This window comes from Populus alba, chromosome 8, assembly GCF_005239225.2.
Source record: "Populus alba chromosome 8, ASM523922v2, whole genome shotgun sequence".
NCBI lineage: Eukaryota > Viridiplantae > Streptophyta > Magnoliopsida > Malpighiales > Salicaceae > Populus > Populus alba.
The window spans coordinates 17,435,295-17,458,084 of NC_133291.1; the positions used below are offsets into that span (position 1 = coordinate 17,435,295).

The following is a 22,790-nucleotide window of genomic DNA, read 5'->3' on the forward strand; positions in this document are numbered from 1 at the left end:
TTTTGGATCAACGGTCGCTATCTTTTGGCTCCTGCATTACATTCTGTTTTTATAGACATAATTAGCTGTTACGAGATTATGTCTACACAAATAGCGCAGACCGTAACTTGGTATGGACAGGTATACTACAGTGACTAAAAATATAAATTAGACTCCCAGGTTGCTGGAGAAGCTAATTTTGTCTGGCTTTCTGCCATCAATGACCATGAAAGCTCCTAAATCTGGAAGAATTTCTTAAATCCTGCAAATAAGAAAGGAGAAGAAAAGTCTCGAGTTCTTGCTCTTCAATAACCTTTGATCACAATCAAAACATAATTTTTATTATGCATTTTGAATACAGCAACTTTTACTCTTTTCAAAACAATACAAGTAACCCCAAAACCCCAAGCACAAATTATTATGAGTAAAAACATGAAAGCCACACCGAATACACGCCTATATTATCTCACACAAATAATAATACAAAAAAAACTTGAAATTTTCAGATTTAGGCATCAGGATTTGCCAAGAAGTAAGCTTCAACGACCTTGAACAAGGCCTGTGTCTTTTTGCCATATACGTCCTTGATTTTATCTTTGTTGATCTCACCATCACCTTTGATGTGATATGTGCTGGTTCTCTTGCAGATGGATCCTCCTTCAGGAGTAGGCACAAACTTGTTCTCGTAAATAACTTTCTCAACTTCGGCGAACTTCCAAACGTCAGCTTCAATCACGCTGAAGCTATAGGTGAAGTTCTCTTCGTCGATTGCTTCAATCTTTTGCTTCACATAATTGAGCCCTTTCCCTGCAAATGAAAACTTAGATTGTTACTTGTTTGATCAAAATATGCATGTTCTGTGATCAACAAACTTAGATTCTTACTTGAAGCTATAGGTGAAGTTCAATCTTTTTTTTTTAAAATACAATAAAAACTAATTTCAAGTGTAAAAACTAGGTAGAGATTAACACACACACTTGCCTTCAACAAAAGTAATCTTCCTGACAGTTCCTGGTCCTCCATTCCCTTCAATTATCTCAGAGCTCTTGATATATTCTGGTAGAATTTTAGGCATAAGAGCGTCGGTGTCAAGGCAATATGCCTTGAAAAGCTTGGCTGGAGACACAGCAACGAGGAATTCATTTTCCAAAGTGATGACACCCATTGTAATGTAGATAGAATGATCAGAGAAGATCGACAAGGAGTAGAATATTTGGAGTTGAAGGATGGTTTTGTGGTACATGTATGAGATAAGTAGACGTGGTATTTATAGGATGGAAGTGAAGGTTATCTCATGTGAATTTTAGTAAATGGTCAAATACGTTAACGAAATTTCTTCATGAATTTGGCTCTCGGTGTCTTTTTGAAAGAAGAAAAAATCAACGTATTTTTTTTTTTAATGGTATTTGCTCTCCAAGTCAAGGAAAGTGACTCTGAAATTTGAAGATAATTCTCATTTGATTCTAGATGATATATTTATAAGCCGCCCCCGTCAATTTTTCAAGAGAGGATTAGGGCTTGGGTTTGAATTGACTATTTTCCCTTCACTACGGTTTAGATCCTCTAACTGAAACCATCTCTCATGGAGGAAAGTATTGCTTTCAGACAATTAGCGAATATCCCATAGCACAAGTTCATAGAGTCAAAAGTCAGAAGCAGAGATTTTGATAGGTAGGCATTTAAAATACATGGAGAGATTGTTGAGCTTTTTAGATTATCCACCATATCAAAACGTGTTATGAGCCTGGATGCCATGAAAACATAGTGTGTAGACTTGAGTTCCAATATGAATCTAGCAATGTTATGGGAAAGTCCAAAATTAGAAGATTAATTCTTTTTGTGTGTTCCCAAGCTCTAGTGCATAAACTGATGCGGGATAATAAATAATAAGAATTAAAGCAAGAAAAGAAAGAAGATTTATAAAAAGAAGAAAGCTAAAAAAAAAAAAAAAGGAGATTGGAGATAAACAAAGTCTGCAATATTTTTATTCATCATTAAAATTGTCTCACAAAATAACAGAGAAATATATAAATAGTAAAACCCTAAAACATCTCACTATTGGGCTCGGCCCACCAAATCAAACTGTTTAATATAAATAATTTCAAATAAATAAAATAACAATGAGACAGGTCCAAATGAGCTTAATCTTCCAACCAAAGCGTAACAGGCTAGGTTTCCATACGCCGTATCCGTCCATATACCTGTGTAATTTGCGGTGTGGGTGTAGTGTCCCCACCAACTCTCCTGGGGTTGGAGAAACTCGACCCCGTCGAGTTTAGCACTGGCCAACTCTGATAGTACTCCTAAAGATTTGGATCAATCTGCTGCAAAGTATCTCTAGTGATCCAAGTGCAATCTGACTCAGGTCGGCCCACCCAGCAAACTAGAAACCGTTGAACCTCACCGTTCCTATTAAAAACAACTTGTTCATCCAGAATAGCATCAATATTATCCTTTTGTGCTGATGTCAAGGTGAAAGGGATATAGGTTTCAATAGGATCATTAGGAAGGGAGTTAAATGGTATTTCAAATGGATCATTTGGGATAGAAAGTGGCTTATGGTATGCAACTAGATCCTCAATGTTAAATGTAGAGCTAATGCCAAAATCATGTGGTAAATCAAGAACATAAGCATTTGGACCAACCCGTTGTAGCACTTTGAAAGGCCTGGCACTACGTGCATGTAATTTTCAATTAGTTCTCGAAGAAAACCGCTCGGGCCTAATCCGTATCATAATATAGTCTCCCATATTAAACTCATTATGTCATTTATATAAATCAGCTTGAAGTTTATATTACGCATCACTGGCTTGAATTGTTTAGTGATCTCAATATGCAAATCCTGAATTCTACGTGCAAAAGACTTGGCTAACTTAGACACTCTAGCATGAACGGACATGGGAAGAAGGTCTAAAGGTTTTCTAGGGTTGTAACCATGTACAACTTTAAAGAGACTCATGCCTATTGACCTATTGATAGAGCTATTATAGGAAAACTGGGCCGTAGGAAGAATCAGATCCCAATTCCTATTATGATCACTCAATAAACACCTTAAAAGGTTGCCTAAACTCCTGTTAACCACCTCAGTTTGACCATCAGTTTAGGGGTGGTAAGTATTAGAAAAATTCAATTTGGTTCCCACCATATGCCAAAGGGTTTTCCAGAAATAACTTGTAAATCTAACATCCCTATCCGAAACTATGGTTTGGGGAAGACCATATAACTTAACAATCTTGCCAAAATAGAGTTTTGCAAATCTTGAAGCATATGTGGTCTTAATACAAGGAATAAAATGGGTCATCTTAGAGAAGCGATTGACAACCACAAAAATAGAATCATGTTTCTTTGCAGTACGTGGAAGCCAAGCACAAAATCCATGCTTACATCTTGCCAAGGGCAACTGGGAATGGGCAACGGGGTGTAAAGACCAATATTTTGTTTTCTATGCTTAGCTAGTTGGCAAGTTCGACATTGACCTACCAATTTAGCGACATCTCTTTTCAAGCTAGACCAGAAAAATTGACATTCCACTTCTTTGATGGTTTTATTCCTTTCAAAATATCCTGAGAGACATTCAACATGAATCTTCTATATCAAAAATTCACGCACAGATGTTTTTGAGTTACAAAGCTTATTATCTCGAAATAAATATCTATCTTGGAGGTGATAAGCATTTATAATACGGTGATTCTCATCCTTCAATGCCAAGTACATTTCTCCAAATTCTGATCAAGATTCATACTTTTTTTTTAGTCTCTCAAATCATGTGACTTCAACACTCATTACAGATAACATCGTTACCCAACGACTCAAGGCATTTGCAGCTTTATTCTCTATTCTAGATTTATGTTTCAAAACAAATGAATATGCTTGCAAATATTCAACCCAATGACCATGCCTGTGATTGAGCTTCTTTTAGGAGTTAAGATAGTGGAGGGCCTCATGGTTGGAGTAAAGAACAAACTCCTGTAGTAACAAGTAATGGTGTCAATAGCACAAAGCTTGAACCACTACATAAAACTCCTTATCATAAGTACTTTTGTTTTGCCTCAATAAGTTTCTCACTAAAGTAGGCTACAAGGTGACGTTCTTGACCAAGTACTCCATCTATATCGTCTTCTGAAGCATCACATTTTACTTTAAACACCTTAGTAAAGTCAGGTAACCGCATTATTGAGGCCTCCATCATCCTCTTCTTAACCTCCTCAAATGCTTTATTAGCTTCTTTACTCCACTGAAACTCACCTTGTTTCAAACAATCTGTAATAGGGGATATGATAGTGCTAAATCCCTTAATGAAACGATGAAAAAAAATCACAAACCCATGAAAACTACAAACCTCATGAATAGTCTTAGGCTTAGCCAATCTACTATCGCTTGGACTTTCTGGGGATCAACAGAGACTCCTTTCCATGACACTATAAACCCTAAAAAGACCACTTGATCTGTAAAAAAGGAACACTTTTTGACATTTGCAAACAAACTTGCCTTTCTTAGGGTAGTACAAACTTGAATAAAATAATCGAAATGCTCTTCCTTGGTTTTGCTATAAATAAGAATAAATCAAAGTATACTACAAAGAACTTTCCCATAAATAGCCTAAGCACTTGTGTCATTACTCTCATAAAAGTGTTTGGTGTATTGGAAAGGCTAAAAGGCATGCCTAACCATTCATTCAAACCATCTTTAGTCTTAAATGTTGTTTTCCACTTATCTCCCGGACAGATCCTAATCTGATGATACCCCCACTCTTCAAGTCAATCTTATAGAAGATATGGGCTTTTGCCATCATATCTAGCATATCATCCAATCGAGGAATTGGAAAGTGATACTTAATTGTAATCCTATTGATGGCTCAACTATCTACACACATTCTTTATGATCCATCTTTCTTAGGTGTTAACAGTGCAGGTACTGCACAAGGGCTCAAACTCTCTCGTATAAATCCCTTTTGTAACAACTCACATACTTGCCTTTGCAATTCAGCATGTTTACTCGGGTTCATCTTATAGTGAGGCAAGTTTGGTAATGTGGCACCAGGGATAAAATCTATGGCGTGTTGAACATCACGCATAGAGAGTAAAGCATCAGGCAATTCATAAGGGAAAACATCTAGAAATTCTTTCAACATTTCTCTTAGCTCTTTAGATGACTCTTTTAAAAAGTCTTCTACAATCTCTTTAGCCATTACAACAAACACAACAGACTCTTCACAAATCTCCTTATCAAACTCCCTAGGACTTATTATGTTAAGCCCTCATTCTTGCACTTTATTCTTCTTTTGACCATTATCATTAGACCTTGGAGGCAATCCAATAAGTTGGATTTTTTTACCTTGAAAAGTGAATGAAAAAGAATTTGATCGCCTAATGATTGTAACGTCCAAATCATATAACCAAGGCCTACCCAAAATGACATGCCCTACATATATGTGAATGACATCACACCAAATTTCATCATGATAGTCCAAGAACTTTATGGGAAAAAGACATCTCTCTTTGACCGCTATAAATGTATCATTAACCCAGGACACACTATAAGGTTTAGGGTGTGGAACAGACTTTAAACCTAAGCGGGATACACTACCTGAGGAAACTACATTGATACAACTGCCACTGTCTATGATGATCTTACACACTTTACCTCCACATTTAATGTAAGTGTAAAAAATAGCAGTCCTTCTCCAATCCTCAGTTCCTTTAGGCTGTGTTAAAGCGCATCTAACTTCATTTAACCTAGTTGTCTTGATTTGAGTGGATATAGACCTAACACATCCTAGCAAGTTGGACTCATCCTCCTCATCATTTAGATCCTGAAAATCATCGGGATTGGGTTCATATATCTTATCATCACAAGTATTTTCTTCACCCATATCCTCTTGCCCCTTGATAAACAGAGTTTTATTAGGGCAACTAGAGGAAATATGACCAAAACTCTGACACTTAAAACACTGAATTCGTGAGGTTATCTTAGGTGCTTCATGAAAAATACCTTTACCCTTGTTTTCTCTAGGTATCTGGGAAATCAAAGGATTGGGTTTACAAGGTGGGGCACCCAATATAGTTATTACTACCAGGTTGGGATCTAGAAGGGGTATTACGAGTGTCTTGACATCTTATCCACTGGCTTTTTATGGCCAAGTCATAATTTTTTATTAGGGTATACGCTTCATTAAGGGTGGACAAACCTCTAAGCATAACCTCTCTTCTAAGGTCATCATTTAAGCCTTTTCTAAATCTACAATCCTATACTCATCAAATTGTGCCACATATTCATTGGCAGACTTGCCTCAAGTTATTCCACTGGTTCAAAAGATTTTCTCTATAAGAACGAGGCAAATACTTTTCTTCTAACTTAGTCTTCATTTCAACCCAATCAGTAATAGGAGCTTGACCTCTCCTAACCAACGACTCTTCTACACTTTCCCCATAAAGTTAAGTGGTCCCACTAAGTTTCATCTTTGCAAATCTTACCCTACTCTTCTCAAATAAATTATACCAACCATAGAATTGATCCATGTCATGGATCCATCTATCAAAGATCCACGGGTCAAGTTGACCCTCAAAGTTGGGGCTTCTACTTTAATATGTCTCATGACTTGCTCGTCAGGGTTTTTATAGTCGTGATGGCCTTAATTATGGTTGTATTGACAGTTCCTAGGATGAACTGGTCTTTGACGGTAATTATTGGAATGCTCACTATCGTTACGGTCATCAAAGTCATTGTGACCCTAGTGTTGGTTAAGTTAGTGGTTCCTACGAGGAACTGGTTTTCAAGGATTTCTATGGTTATCATGAGAATGTTCACTCTCACTAGACTGTCTTACTTGCAAAGTTTCTATGGACTCCACCCTCCTAGAAAAGGTTGTTCATTTGATTGGACATGTTGTTCACTTCCTTTTGCATAAGTTGTAATTGCTCTTGAATATCTCTAAGAGCATTACTAGAGTTCGGGTCCATGGTAGCTATGACTTTTAGATTGTGTACTAGACAACCACTATGTAAATGCATGCAAAAACTAATGCTAAGACTATGACGGAAATCACCAACAACACTTGTAAGTAAAAACGTAAAATAAAATTATAGCTAATAATTAATTAATTAATTTTTTTTCCTTTTTTTATTTTTTTTTCTTAGAGACTAAGTAATGACATGTTAAACTAGGAAAATTTACAAGCAAGTAACGTAAGTCCTCTAAATGCACACAAGTAATCCAAACATAATGTTTTAGTCTTCCCATGAATTTAACAAGCTCCACAATTAATTAAGAGGATCATATCTTCAATGCCAATAAACAAGCTTAAAATTAAGTAATTCAATTCAAAGGCGGGCTATGTAATTTATTTACAGGCAAGCACAAATAATAATATTAATGTTAAATCTTGGTTAACAAGTGTAAAAGCATAACAAGAATGATGATTTTTAATGGGTAAAAGAATTTATGACCGGATGATATGGCAATGAAGGATTATGTGGTAGATGACGCGACTGATGAGATAGATGCTGCTTCAGAGTGCTGACGTGGTAGGGTTAATTATTTTGCTTGGGAAGCTTCTGTTTCCTTCTTCCCTACCTCATGTAACCTGTCGTCGCTGCTGGCGGCGATGGCTTAAGAAACGTGGCTCTGTGATTCTTCTTGGGGTTGGTGGTGCGAGGAAAGGGCTGTGGTGTCTGTGATGTCGTTGCTAGACGATGGGCCTATTGTTACGTGGATACGTTATTGCTGCTGAGAGTGATGACACTATGGACGGTGGCAGATGACGATCTGTTGCATTGCCTGCCTTTGCTGCTGTGAACCACGAATCGATGTTGGTTGTGATGGGTTTTATAGGTAGCTGCGTTTGGTTGTTTTTTATGCTAATTTTGTTGCTGAAGCCGCAGGTCTACTGTGGTCCTATGGAGGCGTCGCTGAAGACCATTTGATGTGATATGTTGGTGACGTAGGGAGTGGCCTTCTGTAGGAGAATTTGTCGTCGTGGGTCATGCTGTGACTGGCGTTGATGCAGAATTTCTGATCGGCGTTGATGCACGCTATAATCGATGTTTTCCAGATTTGCTAAGTTTTGATGATGAACAATGACCAATGTTGATTGTGGCGGTTTGCTAGTGGAGAAGATGAATAGTGTTTCCTTTTTTTTTAGATCAAATCGGATCTAGGGTTTAGCATAAAATATGGATCGTTTAATTGTAAGAATAATTAAAATCCTGGCTCTGATACCAAATTTGATGCAGAACAATAAATAATCAGAATTAAAGTAAGAAAAGAAAGAAGCTTTAGAGAAAAAAGAAAGCTAAAGAAGAGAAGAAAGGGGATTGAAGATATGAAAAGTCTGCAATATTTTTATTAATCATTAAAACTATCTCATAAAATGACAGAGAAACATATAAATAGTCAAACCCTAAAACATCTCATTATTGGACTCAGCCCATCAAATCAAACTGTTTAACATAAATAATTTCAAATAAATAAAATAACAATGAGACAGATTTAAATGGGCTTAGTCTCTCAACCAAAACGTGACCGGCTGGACTATTCTACGAAAACTCGTCAACTAGGCAAATAAAGCTTAGAGCATCAAACCAAAGCATTGACCCACAATCTTCTTTCGCGGGGAGAGGGGGGGGGTGGATATTTGTTGTCCCACTTGTAGCCATCAAATATTTTATACAACAAAAAGAAATCAAAACGACCTCAAGAACATCAACTGTTTATTTTGCATCAATGAACTCTTGTTTCTGTGCATTACTGGATTTCATGTTAGAAAACAGGCCTTGAATTGCCTTATCCACGAAGCAGAAACAGAGAAGTTTATAAATTTCCTTGTGTTTAATGCAATGAAGGAAGAGTGAAAACGAAATTGGCACCACCAATTGACAAGTTCCTTGTGCACGTGCTTTCTTTACTTTTTAGCCAAAACTATCTGGAGTACTGAGAATGAAAGACCTTACAGCTAAGTCATGTTTGCTCCAAGGAACTGCATTTTTCATTTTGACTTTAATGAAAAATGCCAACTTTGGAACTTGGAACTTTAATGATGACAAGTCTTCGTATTGTTATACTTTTGTTAATCAAAATTCCGAAATTGGATAAGTGTCAAGATACCTAGTCTTCGTATTGTCTTAGTATTTTCCTGAGTTGTGACAATCTGCTAACCAAGCTACTGATAATCAGGAATTATCTTATTTGTTTCCTTTCCCAAACCTTCACATATATAACCTGCTAACCTTTGATTATGCATGTTTCCAGGTAAAACTCAGGAAACGATATTCATAGTGTGTGAGAGCTTTCTTTCCTCTTGTAATTGCAGGAAACGATATTCACATATTTGATGCAGCAAGGCAAAAATTGCTCCTCTTGTGTTCGTTTCAACAATAGTTGAATACCATCAAAAACCTACAATCCATATAGTGTCATACAGGGCCCAGCATCACAAGGTGTGATTTGATAAGCTCACCATATCTGCTCAAGTTGGTCCTGATTCCCTTAAGCATGCATGTGGCTGAACATTTTGGTTGGTTTCAACAACATTTGTTGATTATTTATCGTTTTCCTATGCTCTTGGCACAGGGTGATGCAAATCTGGAAAAGGGATCCCTATAGTGCCGTGACCAAAAGCCTCCACAAACATTAGGAGCTGCTGCAATTCTATTTCTTTCCTGATAGTATTTTCTTAGTTTATTATTTTCCTAGTTAGAGTTAGAATACAACGTGAAGAATACATATAATTCTAACTTTGACAAGGGTAAGAAACGAGTTGCCTGTTAATGTAATCCCTGGACTTGAATGAAAATAGCCACACTTGGCATGTCTAGATTTGTGTACTCTCGTTGAATTGTCATCTCCTTGTTGAGTCCTTAAATGTGCTTTCGTTAGTAATTTGGTTTTAGAACTCTAGTGTATACCATTTCTAGCAAGTTTCACGCCTCACATCATCTTGAACCTGTTCCTGCTGCTGAAGATGAGGTAGATCGTGTTTAGAACTATTGAAGCTGAAGCAAAAGCTGTTCCAGACTTGCTCTGCCCCTTAAAAAATTTGAACCGGTAGATCAATCAGATGGTTATCACTGTATTTTAAACCCCATTAGCATCTTTATTCAGGAATCCAGCATGAAGCATTGAAATTGGAATGAAACACATGCATATATATATATATATCCTTTTTGTGATAAAACACCTGCATATTTAAGTCTGAAGAAATGATTTATTGTCAAAATCAATAGCGAATGATCTCTGCTAGTCATGAAGAATCTGGATGCAATCTGGGAACCATAGCTGATGAAAGCTCAATGTGAGAAACACGGACAGCACCAATCAACTGCTCTGGCAATTCTTCTTTAGTATTTGCCTGTAAAAAAGGGGAAAATTAAAAGGAGAATGGTAAAATTTTAACAGATCCACGGTAAATGATTTAGTATTGCCTCTCCATGCATCGCTATATATACATAAATCTCAAAGCATAAGAGCAGCTTGCATCGTTACCATACCAGCAATTACCAAAATCCAGCCAGAGCAATATTCCCTGGCTATCACACTAATAGCAACTACTTTTAGCCCCGCTTGAAATGAGCGATGAAGCATTACAACGAATGTAGAACACGAAAGGATGCACATGCTATGGCAACATTACCAAGGGAGCTTGAAAGAGACATCCAAAGTGCTTTTTTTCATTTCATTTTTTTGTAAACATATTCTTTAAGGGCAGTGACTATGCATCATAGCTGAGATAAGTTGTTTCCTGTTTCAGTTTTACCTTACTACTTTTCCCCCAATCAATCATCGATCAAATCTCTCTTAAAGTAAAAACTTCTAAACCAAATTTCCTAGATAAACTTGGTTTTCATATTTTCAAAATGTTGATGAAACTTGCTTTAGACTAATGAACAATCAAGTTAATTTTTTTTATTACAACATAGCATACTAATCCTAGAACGTGATCATAAAGGCTTAGTCCTCTTAAACCTTGTAGCTTGCTCATGAGTATGAATGCATTGTCCGTAATTTCAGAGCTTGTTTGGCAGTGTAGCTGCAGTTGCTTTTCAAATAACTTTTCTTGTCAAAAAACATGCCAACGATTTTTTTTTTTATTATTATTTTTGACAATAGCATATCAAAATAATTTGAAAACATTAAAAACATATTAATTTAAAATTAATAAAAAAATTTCAAATTTTTTCAAAAAAACTTATGAAACGTAGAAACAAACAGGCTTGGTAGCCTTCCTGGTCATATAAATAACTGAGATGATTCTATAAAATAGAGCCTCCCATATGACACACCTGTACTAGGAAAGCCATGTCAACCACCAATGTTGGAATTGTGCCCATTACAAGCCACAGAACTCCAGAAGCAACAGCAGAAGAACCAATATCAACATCGACCTACAGATGCATAAAACTAGTTTAGACCATGCTATTGTGTTGTTCAAGCAATTCCACAGTTACAGATTTGTGTGGTACTTACTTCAAGGTACTTGGGACCACGGATGTAGTTGCACTCAACTGCTTTTCCCAATAAACATGGAGTGCTTCCTACACTTTGGCGCATAATCCATGAACCCTGCATGGTTCAATATAGAAAGCAACTTAGTCATGCTGAACTCATTGCACATATCCGTGTACCCTGCAGGATTCAAAAACACTACCTGTAGAACTGATGGAAGAAGCTTAAACCTACTGTTTCGGAATTCATCATCACCATCAACAAATCGTTGCAAGAGAGATCCAGGTACTAATTCCTTCGTCACAAAGTAAAATACCATGCTGTAGTGTGTTGAACCAGGTACCTGTGATAAATGAGATAAAACACAGTTGCTCATTGTTGAAATGGAGCAACTGAAATTCACACCACCTGGTAGAATAAACTTACTTGCAGATTAAAAACCACAGAGAAAAGCCCTTTATCAGAAGCAACCTACACCGGCATTTAAAGAAGTGCATAGGTAAGTTAGTGCCATCATACAATTGACAACCATGTACTTCTTAAAAAATTTTCAATCAACATGGACAAGGTTGACCAAGCTATTTCAACTCTTAGGATTAATCAGATACAAATATGGTCAAAAGCAGCTCTGCCCACCAACACCAACTGGATAAAGTATTGAGATTATTTATATTTAATAAGGTCCCTTGGCAGACCAAAACAGATTATTTCGGAAAAGTGTGTTTTGAAGTTGAGAAATGAACAGCACCAAAAGAGAAGAGGGGGGGGGGGGGAGCCTGGAAGGTCTTTACTTGTGCTGCAGAACCTCGATGCCTGGCAACATGGTCCATTCTTTTCGTATCCTTGAACCAATCCACAGCAACAAGATCCATCAAATGTTTTCCTGCAGGGACCTTCATATGCACATTGCATAGAGTGCAATAAGTGTAAGACAAACAAGGTCATAAGATGATAACTTTCTAACTCCAGATGTATGTACTAAAAAAATGAAAAAAATAGTAGGGAACCTTTGATCTGTCATGAAAAAAATGCTTGCTGCGAACTCTGAAGTTGTCTCCAGCAGATATTTGCCAGCAGTCATGGGCATTGTCATGATCATCACGACATAAGTTACCAGAAAAACAGGATAAATCAATTTGATCCACTGGATGTTCCTCCAAGACTGTTTAAACGATTGTTAAATTCCCAAACAGTTCCATAAAATATTAAACTTATTAAAATGAGCAAAACAAAGAAATGTTGAAGCTATCATCCACCTGTTCTCTTTGAATTGTTCTTATGCTGAGTTGGGTTATTCTGAAAATTAAGAAACAAGAGTAGTGTTTACATTGTTGATGTAGAAATCGTACAAGGGCAAGATGTCGGCCATACCTCTTCTTCTTCCTCAGTTATTTGAAATTCTTCATCCTCATCGGAGTATTCATCCATCAGTGCAGAACTTACAATTTTTTGGGGTGAAACATAACCTGAGGTCATATTGACCATGATTGGGATTCTTGTATGGGCATCTCTTTCATCTCTTTGGGCACACCATTCACGTAGTCCTGTCAAAAAAGGCAACATAACCATTACTAAACCAGAAAAAATGGAGCATTGAGATTGAAGGAGTGCTTACTCAATGACCTAATAGGAATTAGAAACATCAAGTTACTGTTGAGTTGTGGCTTAAATTGGTGAGATGGTTTAGGTTAGATTGGTAATTGCATGGAGTTGTGTCCTAACAAGAATGAAATGTGTTGATATATTTTGTTTATGGAAAGAGACTTTTCTTGTTGGAGCTGGACTTGAAGTATGTTTCCTAATGAAAATTAGACTTTATTGCAAGTATAAATATCATGTGTCGTGGCTAATTTTTGTGCGTCTCTAATATTGATGGTGTGAGGCAGTAACCACAAATCTTAGATGGTAGAATTCTTTGGTGTGTGCCACGGTGGGTTTTGTGAAATGGTTGCCTTTGCGAGGCCAGGTAGTTGTGAAGATTCTAGATGCAAGCGGGTTTTCGATAATAAGGTATTTGTGTAGTGTTTGATTAGTGGATGTAATCTCCAATTTTATATAGTGAAGTTTTGTGGAGTACGCTTTGCCAAATCGTTATATTTCATGTCCCTTTTAACAGTTACATGTTTCATTACTTAGCCTTTGGCATCAACTCTATTTGATCAATAATGAAAATTTTTTTAAAAAAAAAAACACAAAGCAATGGTAAATTCCATAAGATGTGATATTGATGAGAATGGAAATAATTAAAGGAAACAAACAAAAGAAAAATTAGCACCTACAACCCAACCCCAAACCCAGACTTCCAGATGAGAGGAAGTAGTGCAAAGCATGTAAGAATGACAATTTATGATGTTGAGAAATTTTAGCATACAATACTATTGTTTTTCCTTGCTATGGTCAATAAGAGAAGCAAGGAAAGAGGTGCTTCTTCCACACTTAGCTTTTAGCTGCTTTTCTATGATAAATTGTTCAATCTTTTTTCCACAACACTTCTATTCTAGAAAATGTTGGATCAAAGCAGCTTAACTTTTAAGCACAACAAAGGCCAAATAAACCTATCAATTTCTGACAAGAGTGGCAGATTTCAGTGAGTTAATCACAGAAGGAACTCACCAGCGATATTATTTAACATCTCAAGAAGACAATGCTGCTGAAATGATGGAATGTAACCCACACCCCATCCCTTTAGATCAATCTGCATAAGATGCTGCACCTGTGTTCTAGGTCTCCCATTACGAGGTTTCAAAGGGGAAATATTGAAACCTCCACCTGTAAGTCAGAACGTAGCTAAAAACTATCAGAAACTCTGAAGATAGATTCCTAAACACAAACCAAAGGGACGGGAATTTGAGACTTACTCTCAACATGAGCACGCACATAACCTGATTGTGGACCACAGTTTTCATGCTCTCTAGAACGAAATAACACAACTGCACAATAACAAGAAGGTTAAGCTTGTGACAAGTTAGAAGATCAAAATTGATTTGGACAAGCAAAAACATTTACCATAGCTTCCATCATCATTTCGCCGCCAATACCTTATATAGCAAAGGTCACGGGGCCACACAAACCTGCAACCCATTTATATGCAAGTGACAAAAAGATAATATGTGATTTCTGAAGGAACGAAAGGAACTTCACTCTTGAAATATGGATATACACTAGTAATCTTAAAAATACTGTTCGATGTAGGTTATGTAAAACACATCCTACTTATTCTTTCTCAAGGAAAAATGGTTAAACCCTGGCGTATTTATGCCCCTACTTGGAGAGCAACTTAGATTTTCATAACACAATTAATTATTGCGCATACATGGCTTGGAAAAGAAGAAGGGAAAATATTAGGATATATAGCTTAATATGGATTTTCTATGGCTTTATTTTGGAAATTTCATACTAGAAAACACGACCAACGACACTCCATATGAAATGCATTCATAATTTTGACATAGGCGAGGAAGCAATTTATTTGGGGGTGTAGGGGATGATAGTACTTTGGAAACCAGTCCAGCTGAAGACGATGATAAAGTATTGCTGTGTGCCCATCTACCTCTTCAACTAAAGAACCATGCTGGAAAGTGGAATCCCACCTGCAAAAGGCAAGAAAAATATCATTCATGAATTGTCAAAGTTCACGAAGAACATAGCGTAAAATCATATATACCAAACAGCAATTCTCTTCAAGTATTTGCAGGAGTTCTTCGTGAATAAGTCAAGTTAATAAAACATTAATAATTAAAGATACAAGTAAATTGCCTACAGGTAGAATTTTTCACCATATTATGCACACAGCAGTGCATCAATCTACAGGGGGAAACACACATATAACAGGGTCTCTAAAACCATCATATTAAGTTCTGGGGTGAAAAAGGAAAAAAAACCTACTCAAATCGTGTTGCATCCATGCTCATTACAAGTTCAAATATTTCTTCACATGTAGCCTTAACAATACCTACAGCCTTCATTGCTTGACTGCAGCTCCTCAGCTGCATCAAGGAAACAATAAATGGTGGCAAGACCAATTACAGCCTCATACATAGCAAACCAAAGTCTACCACAGAAAGCAAATGAACAAATGATTCCATACAAGGTAATCAGTTTCAGTAAGCTCTTCAAAAATGCGGAGTCCTGTCATATGTACAGCAAATAAAACTTGAGTATAAATTCATCTATACCACTGTAACATAGCCAGCAATCAAATTCCCAGTTCAAGTCTTCAACGTGCTTCTATATGTGAACTTTTAAACGATGAAAGAAAGCTATGAGAAATAGGTCACCATTGTGGCATTTTAGAAGACGCCAATGATTTATAGAGAATGCTCGGTTGTTAGCGGTCAGGTTTGGCAATTCTGAGTCACATTCTGGTGTCCGGTCCTCTACTGAATCAGGAGAAACTGCCAGTTAGGAACCAAATGAGAATTGGAAACAGATTGAATGAATAAGTTGAATTCCATGAAAGGAGTCATGAAAACCATTTCCAATTGTTTTTCTCCGGAACAAATTTGTATGAGTGTCGTCTTCTTCCTCATGTTCACCAAACCTGCAGACAATTCAGAAATCAGGAGAGTGCACACGCATATTGCCACCAGACTTTCATGGCAGTTGGAGCAGCTGATAAAACTAGCTCCAATAGCAGTTCAAATTGTTGATGAATCTAACATCAATTGCTGGAATATTGTAGTGGTAGAAAATGTCTGACCTAAAATGTAATGAAATTCTTTTAATTAAGACAGATGAAAGTGAACTGCTGCACAATTTATTCCCTTGAAATACAGAATATGTTTGCCAGTATCAGCATAGTTTTACCAAAGCAGGCAGAAAATAATGCCATGAAGGCATCTACCTTCTTACAGCTAAACTAGCAGAGAAATATAACGGGCACTCACTGGCTTCCATTTTCTGATGAACTAGCAGTCACCCCAGTATCCATGCCAGATCCATAGTTGTATGAGGCATGTTTGTCACTAACAGTGTTATGCTGCAACTAAATCATGCAACAAGTCTTATAAGCATCATCATTCCAGTCAGTGTATAGAAACTGAAAATGTTCAGTAACGAGTCAACAGAACATCTTATGGTTAACCAAGGATATTTCATCCAGGATTTCAGAACACCTATATTTACCAGTGAATCAAACCAAAACTCAAAAGGAGAAAAAGCGTATTGAATTATAAGGACTGGGAGATAACAAAGTTTACACATTCTGAAGTATAGAGACCTGATCAATTACAGATTCAATTTTTTCCTTCCAGATCAGTGCTTCCTGGATGTTAAATGCCGCCAACTGAAATAAGAAAACAGCACATGAGGATCAACATTTTCTATAAATAATTCAGATGCCACAACAAATTCAGCAAGCTAAGGAAGTGCAAAAGGTTAAGAATGTTGTGTTCAGACAAAGATCTTGTTTTTGCTTATTTCCAAGGCAGATACTAAAGATATTATCTTCATTAAGAATTTCAGAAACTGAGAGCAAAGACTACTCACTGTTATTGCATTATTCCTTTCTTTCTTGTTGTAAACAGATAGGACGAAAATCATCTGCAGAAATGAAAACAATATTCAGGTTATCTTGAAGATTCAATAATTACATTGAAACTCTCCCATCAGCAAAATTACATTACAGCTAATTAAGATACCACCAGCTCCCTAAAGCTGGTTCTCCATGAAAAAGGGACCACTCAAAGAGAAAGAGAGGAAGGAGAGGCAAAGCCACCAGAGTGACAACAGCAAACTAATTTTCCAACAGTAATCGAAACAAAAACCCAAGCAATTACGAACTTCCAAAGATGCGGTTTCATTAGGTAAAAAAAAAAAAAACAAATTCCAAAAAAGCATTTGAAATGTTTGTTTAGCATTCAATTCAACACAAAACACATCCACATTCACATGAACAAATACAAAGTTAGCGTGAAGCCGCTAACGGAGGCTAATCCAATTCATTTGCATACCAAAACAGTTGGCAATTTTCTGATAAGAAGATGTGTCCTCCTTCAGACATGGCATTGCCACAACTCTTCTATTTATGTTTTGGAATGAAATTGGATTGATGTGCATTAGTGTAATGCGCATCAATTTAATTATCCTCACCACTACTGACTTCCATCATCACCATGAAGTCACTTAAAAATACATAATTTCCAACCTCATTAAATTTCCTCAACTTCCACTGCTCAAAAAAGAAATTCATCAACTTTCCAATTCTTTAAAAATGAAACTGATAAAAAAGTATGATGTAATTATTGAAGTTGCTAATGATCCTATATATAAGGAACTATGCATAGTTATATATCTGAAAGGAAAAACTCACATGTCCTTGATGAGTCTTCAAACCTCTATCCTCTACCCTACAATTGCCATCAATCAAAAGGGTCTTGATTGGAACCTAATTTAAAATAGACAAAGACTTTAACACTCAACATCATACCTGCATTCTCGTTTCCAAATATACGAAAATCCATATAAAAAAGATACATTTTTTTTTAATTCCAGAAACTCATTCGAGATAAACTTGGGGGATTATTAAAGAACTAGTGCAAATTTAACAAAAAAAAAAATTAGTTACCCCATTTTCTTGCGGTCTCCTCTTGTAATAAGAAAGGAAACCGGGCTCCAGGGTGAAGTACCTCATGTGAATATATGAACGCCCGATCTTACTCCTTCCGCACCTTACCATCCACCCTTCGTATATCAATTTTGACCCTCTTGCCCTCCCAGTCTTCTCTAAAATAGTAGAATTCTCTAAAAACAACAGAAAGAAAGGAGGATCTTATTATTACTTGGTTTTTTCATTTTTATTTTGCTCGCATTTTCTACATCATCAATGTATCCAGCTTGTGTATATATCAATGATACAGGGTTGTTCCAAGCATCGTGAAGTAGCCATAAAAGTAGTATATATAGCACAGCATCCCAGTACTTGGTTTGAGAACCTGACCAGGAAACACTAGTAATTTTTAAGCAAGTATTAAGAAAACAACTGGAAACAGTACCATTAATGTCGATGTTGAGCCACTCCAGGCGGTTGGTTTTGGCGGCGGATGGTTCTTCTGTTCAAAGAAAAAATTAGCTAGTAGTACTTAAGTAATTGTATGTCATGGGGAGTTGATGATGTAATTATAGAATAGTATAGCTTACCATCCCAGTTTCTGCTTGACGAAAGGGAATTGATCTTAAGGGATCTTCTCAATCTGTTAGTCATGATTAGCAGCAGCCTCAGCCTCAGCCCAGCTACCTCCCTTGCAACTTCAAGCCACCAAAATAAACGGTTCCCTTGCGGCTTCTCTCCCTTACTACTTGCTTAAATAGGCTGATTCCTTTGATGAGTTGACTCACTGTGCGATGTGGATGAGCCTCCGCTCTTTGTTTTCTCCATCTCAAGATGATACGAGATTATATATAATATTATACTGTTAATGAATAGTGTTGACAACAGCTTCTGTGGCTTGCTGGTGCTACCGTGTATTGTTGCAGCAAACCTTTCGTCCTCGATATAATAAAATTACTAAGATAAAATATTACAAGTCATGTCAGAGAAAGTTGTGACTTTTTTTTCCCCTCTTATTAATAGATATTTCAAAATGTTGATGTAGTTACGGATTAAAATATTTTTTATTTTAGAATATTTAAAAATAATATTTTTTTTATTTTAAAAAAATAAATTTTAATATTAACGCATCAAAATGATTTGAAAATATTAAAAAAAAATATTAATTAAAAAAAATAAAATAAAAATTCAATTTTTTTCAAAAATATATTTAAAATGTAAAAACAAATAGGGTAGTTTTAATTTTTTTTAAATTAAATTTTTAAATTTTAAATTGTTTTGATGTGTAGATATTAAAAATATTATTTTAATTTATTTTCCAATAAATAAAATTTTAAAAATCAACTATTACCATACTCTCAAACACTTTATTATTATATCAATTTGTACATCCATAAATTATCGTAAATTAACTAGAATTATCTTAAACCAAAATCATTTTAGGTTTTTTTAGTTAAAATCGTATATTTTTAATTAAAAAACATGCATCGAAATTTACATCATTAGAATTTAATTTAGATCATGACTTGATTTTCTTGATTATCCAAATTTAAGAGGATTAATTTCCGACCACCTCACCTAAGTCAAGCTCCAATTTCCCGAGTTGATATGCGGGAAGGACTTTAACAACAAGAAAGACCCTCTTGAGAATTTAATGTTACATTTTACATCTTATTGTTTATAATAGCTTACGTGCGCGAAAAATTACTCAATAAATATTATAACTTTATTGTTAAATAAAAATAAATAATGATAATAGAACCCTAAGTGAAACCATTCACAGCCAACTCCCACGCCACTGCTCTCCCTTCGCCATATGGAAGCTGTGAGAGCAAACCAAGGAAAACACCTAAAACCCTGCATCCAATACCCAAACCCGCAAAAAGCCAGCGTCTGATGGCTACTCACATGCCCAAAATCTTTTTCTTTATATTAAAGAATAATATAAATCATATCATGTGATTTTACCTAATAGTTTAAGTTATTGGGTTGAGATAATTCTTTGATATGGTATCAGAGTCTTAACGACCAAACGGTCACGAATTCGAATCTCACTGCTCCTATTTATTTGATAAAAATTAAACACAAGATAATATGAGCATGTGCAAGTTTCAAGCCCAAATAACTTTCAGTTGAGAGGGTGTATTAGAAAATAATATAAATCATATCTTGGGGCCTTACCTAACAGCTTTAGCTATTAGGTTGAGATAGTTCTTTGACATGGTATCAGAGCCTTGATGACCAAGCGGTCACGAGTTCGAATCTCACCACCCCTATTTATTTGATAAAAATTAAGCACAAGGTAATGTGGGTCTGTGCAAGTTTCAAGCTTAAAGGGCTTTCACTTGAGGGAGTGTATTAGAAAATAATATAAATCATATCCTGAAACCTCAACTAACAGCTTAAGTTATTGGGTTGAATTGGTTTTTTGCACTCTTCTCATTATCCCCGGCTTATCTTGCCCTTTCTTAGGAGAAACGTGGTCTGGGGTTATTAATATGGAGCCAAAAGGACGAGTCTTGGGCTTTGCACGCTTGTTAGTAGTGTTGGGGTTTTTCTTGTGAAAAGGGCTTCGAACTGGTTTTAATGGAGATAACTTGGGGGATATTTGTATTTTCGCGTCTTCTGGAGACAATTTTGTGACTGGACTTTGCCTGGCCATTGATAAAGGAATCATGGTTTGAAGAGAGGCTGGAAATCCGAAGGGTCTCCATGATTCCAGTTATAGAGCAATGGTTTGAGGAAGGCAATTCCATTAAACAATCCCATCTTCAAAGTTTTATCAAGCAACTTCGCAGACATCGCCGCTCTGGCCATGCCCTTCAGGTCTTTCATTATTTAACAATCCATTTGCATTTTTCTTCTGCCATGCCCTCACCAAAAACTGACCGAAGACTGGAAGAAAGGTTTGTTGCTGGACCATAAATCAAACGGTTAAATTGTGCAATTAGCATACAAAATGCAAATAAATGGTCGAATTAACACAACAGCAAAATATTGTGACAAAATACACACTTTTAAGATAAATATTTTAATGCATAAGATATATTTAGAAGAAAACATTCATTAAATCCATAATTTTTGTGCTAATTTATCGACCGGTTTAAACAACTGAATCAACCAGCTGGCCATTTAGCCAGAGGATTAGTAGTCAAGCTACTACCTTTCCTAGCAATATATTTCCTCAAAATCTAAATCTAACAAAAAAAAAATTATGAGATTTATTATTTACTTTGTTAATCTAACATTTAATTTAGTTAATGATTATAAAGAGTTAAAAAATTTATACTTTTAAAAATTTGAGCAGAGTTTTTCTATATAAAACTATACCAAAATTTTATCATACTTAAAAAAACTATAGAAAATTATAATAACCAAACTGAATAAATTCTCACCAAACTTCACAAACTCTCATATTTCTTAATCACAAGTAGCCCTAGGAATGCAAAAATAAAAAACATATATAACATGAAAAATAAATATAAATATAAAAATAAATATAAAATACTTCAATAATACAATATTCAAGTAATTAAAATCTCATTATATATAAACATAATTAATCTATCTACATTTACGTCGTCTACTAGATGATTCGAGCTCATTAGAAGCACAAAAGGATCCAGCTCTTGCACCTGCCTGAATGGCCTTGTCCTCTACCACGACATTATCAAGAGTTTAACATCTCTCCAAAGATTTCAAGTCCAGTGCGGTAAACATTGAACCACCAAGACACATAAGTGTAACTTTCATTTTCTTCATCAATATTGCAAAGCGCTGATGCGATCTCTCGATCCTCTCATAACATGAAGTTAACCTAACATTAATAAAACATTAATGTTAAATAAAATATTAATACATAAAACCCAATTTTTAACATACTTACAATATTTTGAATCTATTGGGCATATTGCTCATACTTCATGTGCCTAGTTTAAGAACCTACCCAGAATTCAGAGTAATGACCTAACGTGTGATACTCATATATCAAATCAAATACTCTTTATCTGTAATCACAAGTTGCATCTATGTAAATATACCATTTCTTCGTGCATCCCATTGTGGTACATAAGCTCCATGGTGGCTTAACCATTTGTAATCATCATTTTTACCCCAACGAGATATGGCGTTCAAAGCATCCCTCATATCAATGTCAACTAGAATGTGCTATTTGTAGATGAACTAGTGCATTACTTGATCTGGGCAATGTAGTTCAACCATCTCAAAAAATATCAGCGAAACCACTAATGTTCATATGTCCATCTCGCTGGTGTAAATAGCCGGAACAATCGTCAATCTTTCTTCCTTATAAAGCGTCCACATGACCTTTATAATATAAGTTTTTAAAATACTGAATAGATACAATTTGGTGGAGTCATGTTTTTTATGTAAAAAATGGCTAAAATACTTGGATAGCATGCTACCTATCTAGCTCCCTTTAATAAAATATCAATACATGTGTTAGATTATTTTCAAATACTCTACCAGCACACCACCTAATATTACAAATATGTCAGTTTAATTATATCTTTAAAAGTTACAATTAGACAATATAAATTTGCATCAATATTGCTAAATAACTTTGCAATACATGCATCCTAGTAGAAGCTTCTATTGTAACCTTCATAGTTTGGATAACCATAAGCAAAAATTTAGGTATTTGGGATTGACCAACATGAAGCACCTAGGACTACAACTATTATTAAATAAAAACAAGTTGATTATTTATTGTTAACATAAATATTTTAAATGTAAATTGTTATAATCCAATTTTTTGATTCATACATGAAAAAATAGCAAACATCCCCTAATTTGTTTGCTCCCT

The 22,790-nt window shown here is 35.7% G+C and overlaps 2 protein-coding genes across 11 annotated transcripts; both read right to left on the bottom strand.

The window, feature by feature from the left end:
* Positions 1 to 293: 293 nt before the first annotated feature.
* LOC118042374 (major allergen Pru ar 1) lies at positions 294 to 1,229 on the bottom strand. The gene is made up of 2 exons (XM_035050023.2): positions 961 to 1,229; positions 294 to 786 (listed from the first exon to the last, which is right to left on the bottom strand). The coding sequence occupies exons 1-2, from the start codon at positions 1,220 to 1,222 to the stop codon at positions 488 to 490; spliced, it is 561 nt and encodes a 186-aa protein (XP_034905914.1). The 5' UTR covers positions 1,223 to 1,229; the 3' UTR covers positions 294 to 487.
* Positions 1,230 to 9,614: 8,385 nt separating this feature from the next.
* LOC118042359 (protein ENHANCED DISEASE RESISTANCE 2) lies at positions 9,615 to 18,898 on the bottom strand. 10 transcript variants are annotated; one of them, XM_073411081.1, is made up of 25 exons: positions 18,556 to 18,898; positions 18,411 to 18,464; positions 17,984 to 18,159; positions 17,729 to 17,803; positions 16,906 to 16,959; positions 16,637 to 16,702; positions 16,305 to 16,402; positions 15,891 to 15,958; positions 15,696 to 15,812; positions 15,506 to 15,546; positions 15,304 to 15,404; positions 14,913 to 15,008; positions 14,425 to 14,489; positions 14,277 to 14,348; positions 14,032 to 14,187; positions 12,790 to 12,962; positions 12,675 to 12,714; positions 12,426 to 12,580; positions 12,210 to 12,311; positions 11,845 to 11,889; positions 11,621 to 11,761; positions 11,440 to 11,535; positions 11,256 to 11,357; positions 10,154 to 10,324; positions 9,615 to 10,002 (listed from the first exon to the last, which is right to left on the bottom strand). In XM_073411081.1, exons 1-24 carry the CDS (start codon positions 18,617 to 18,619, stop codon positions 10,217 to 10,219), a joined length of 2,265 nt encoding a protein of 754 aa, XP_073267182.1. In that variant the 5' UTR covers positions 18,620 to 18,898; the 3' UTR covers positions 9,615 to 10,002; positions 10,154 to 10,216. The 10 variants fall into 10 exon arrangements, with proteins under 10 accessions (XP_073267182.1, XP_073267184.1, XP_073267183.1 ...); XM_073411083.1 differs by having other exon boundaries at positions 15,696 to 15,794; positions 18,411 to 18,467; positions 18,556 to 18,897; XM_073411082.1 differs by having other exon boundaries at positions 15,696 to 15,797; positions 18,411 to 18,467; positions 18,556 to 18,897.
* Between the last annotated feature and the right edge of the window lie 3,892 nt (positions 18,899 to 22,790).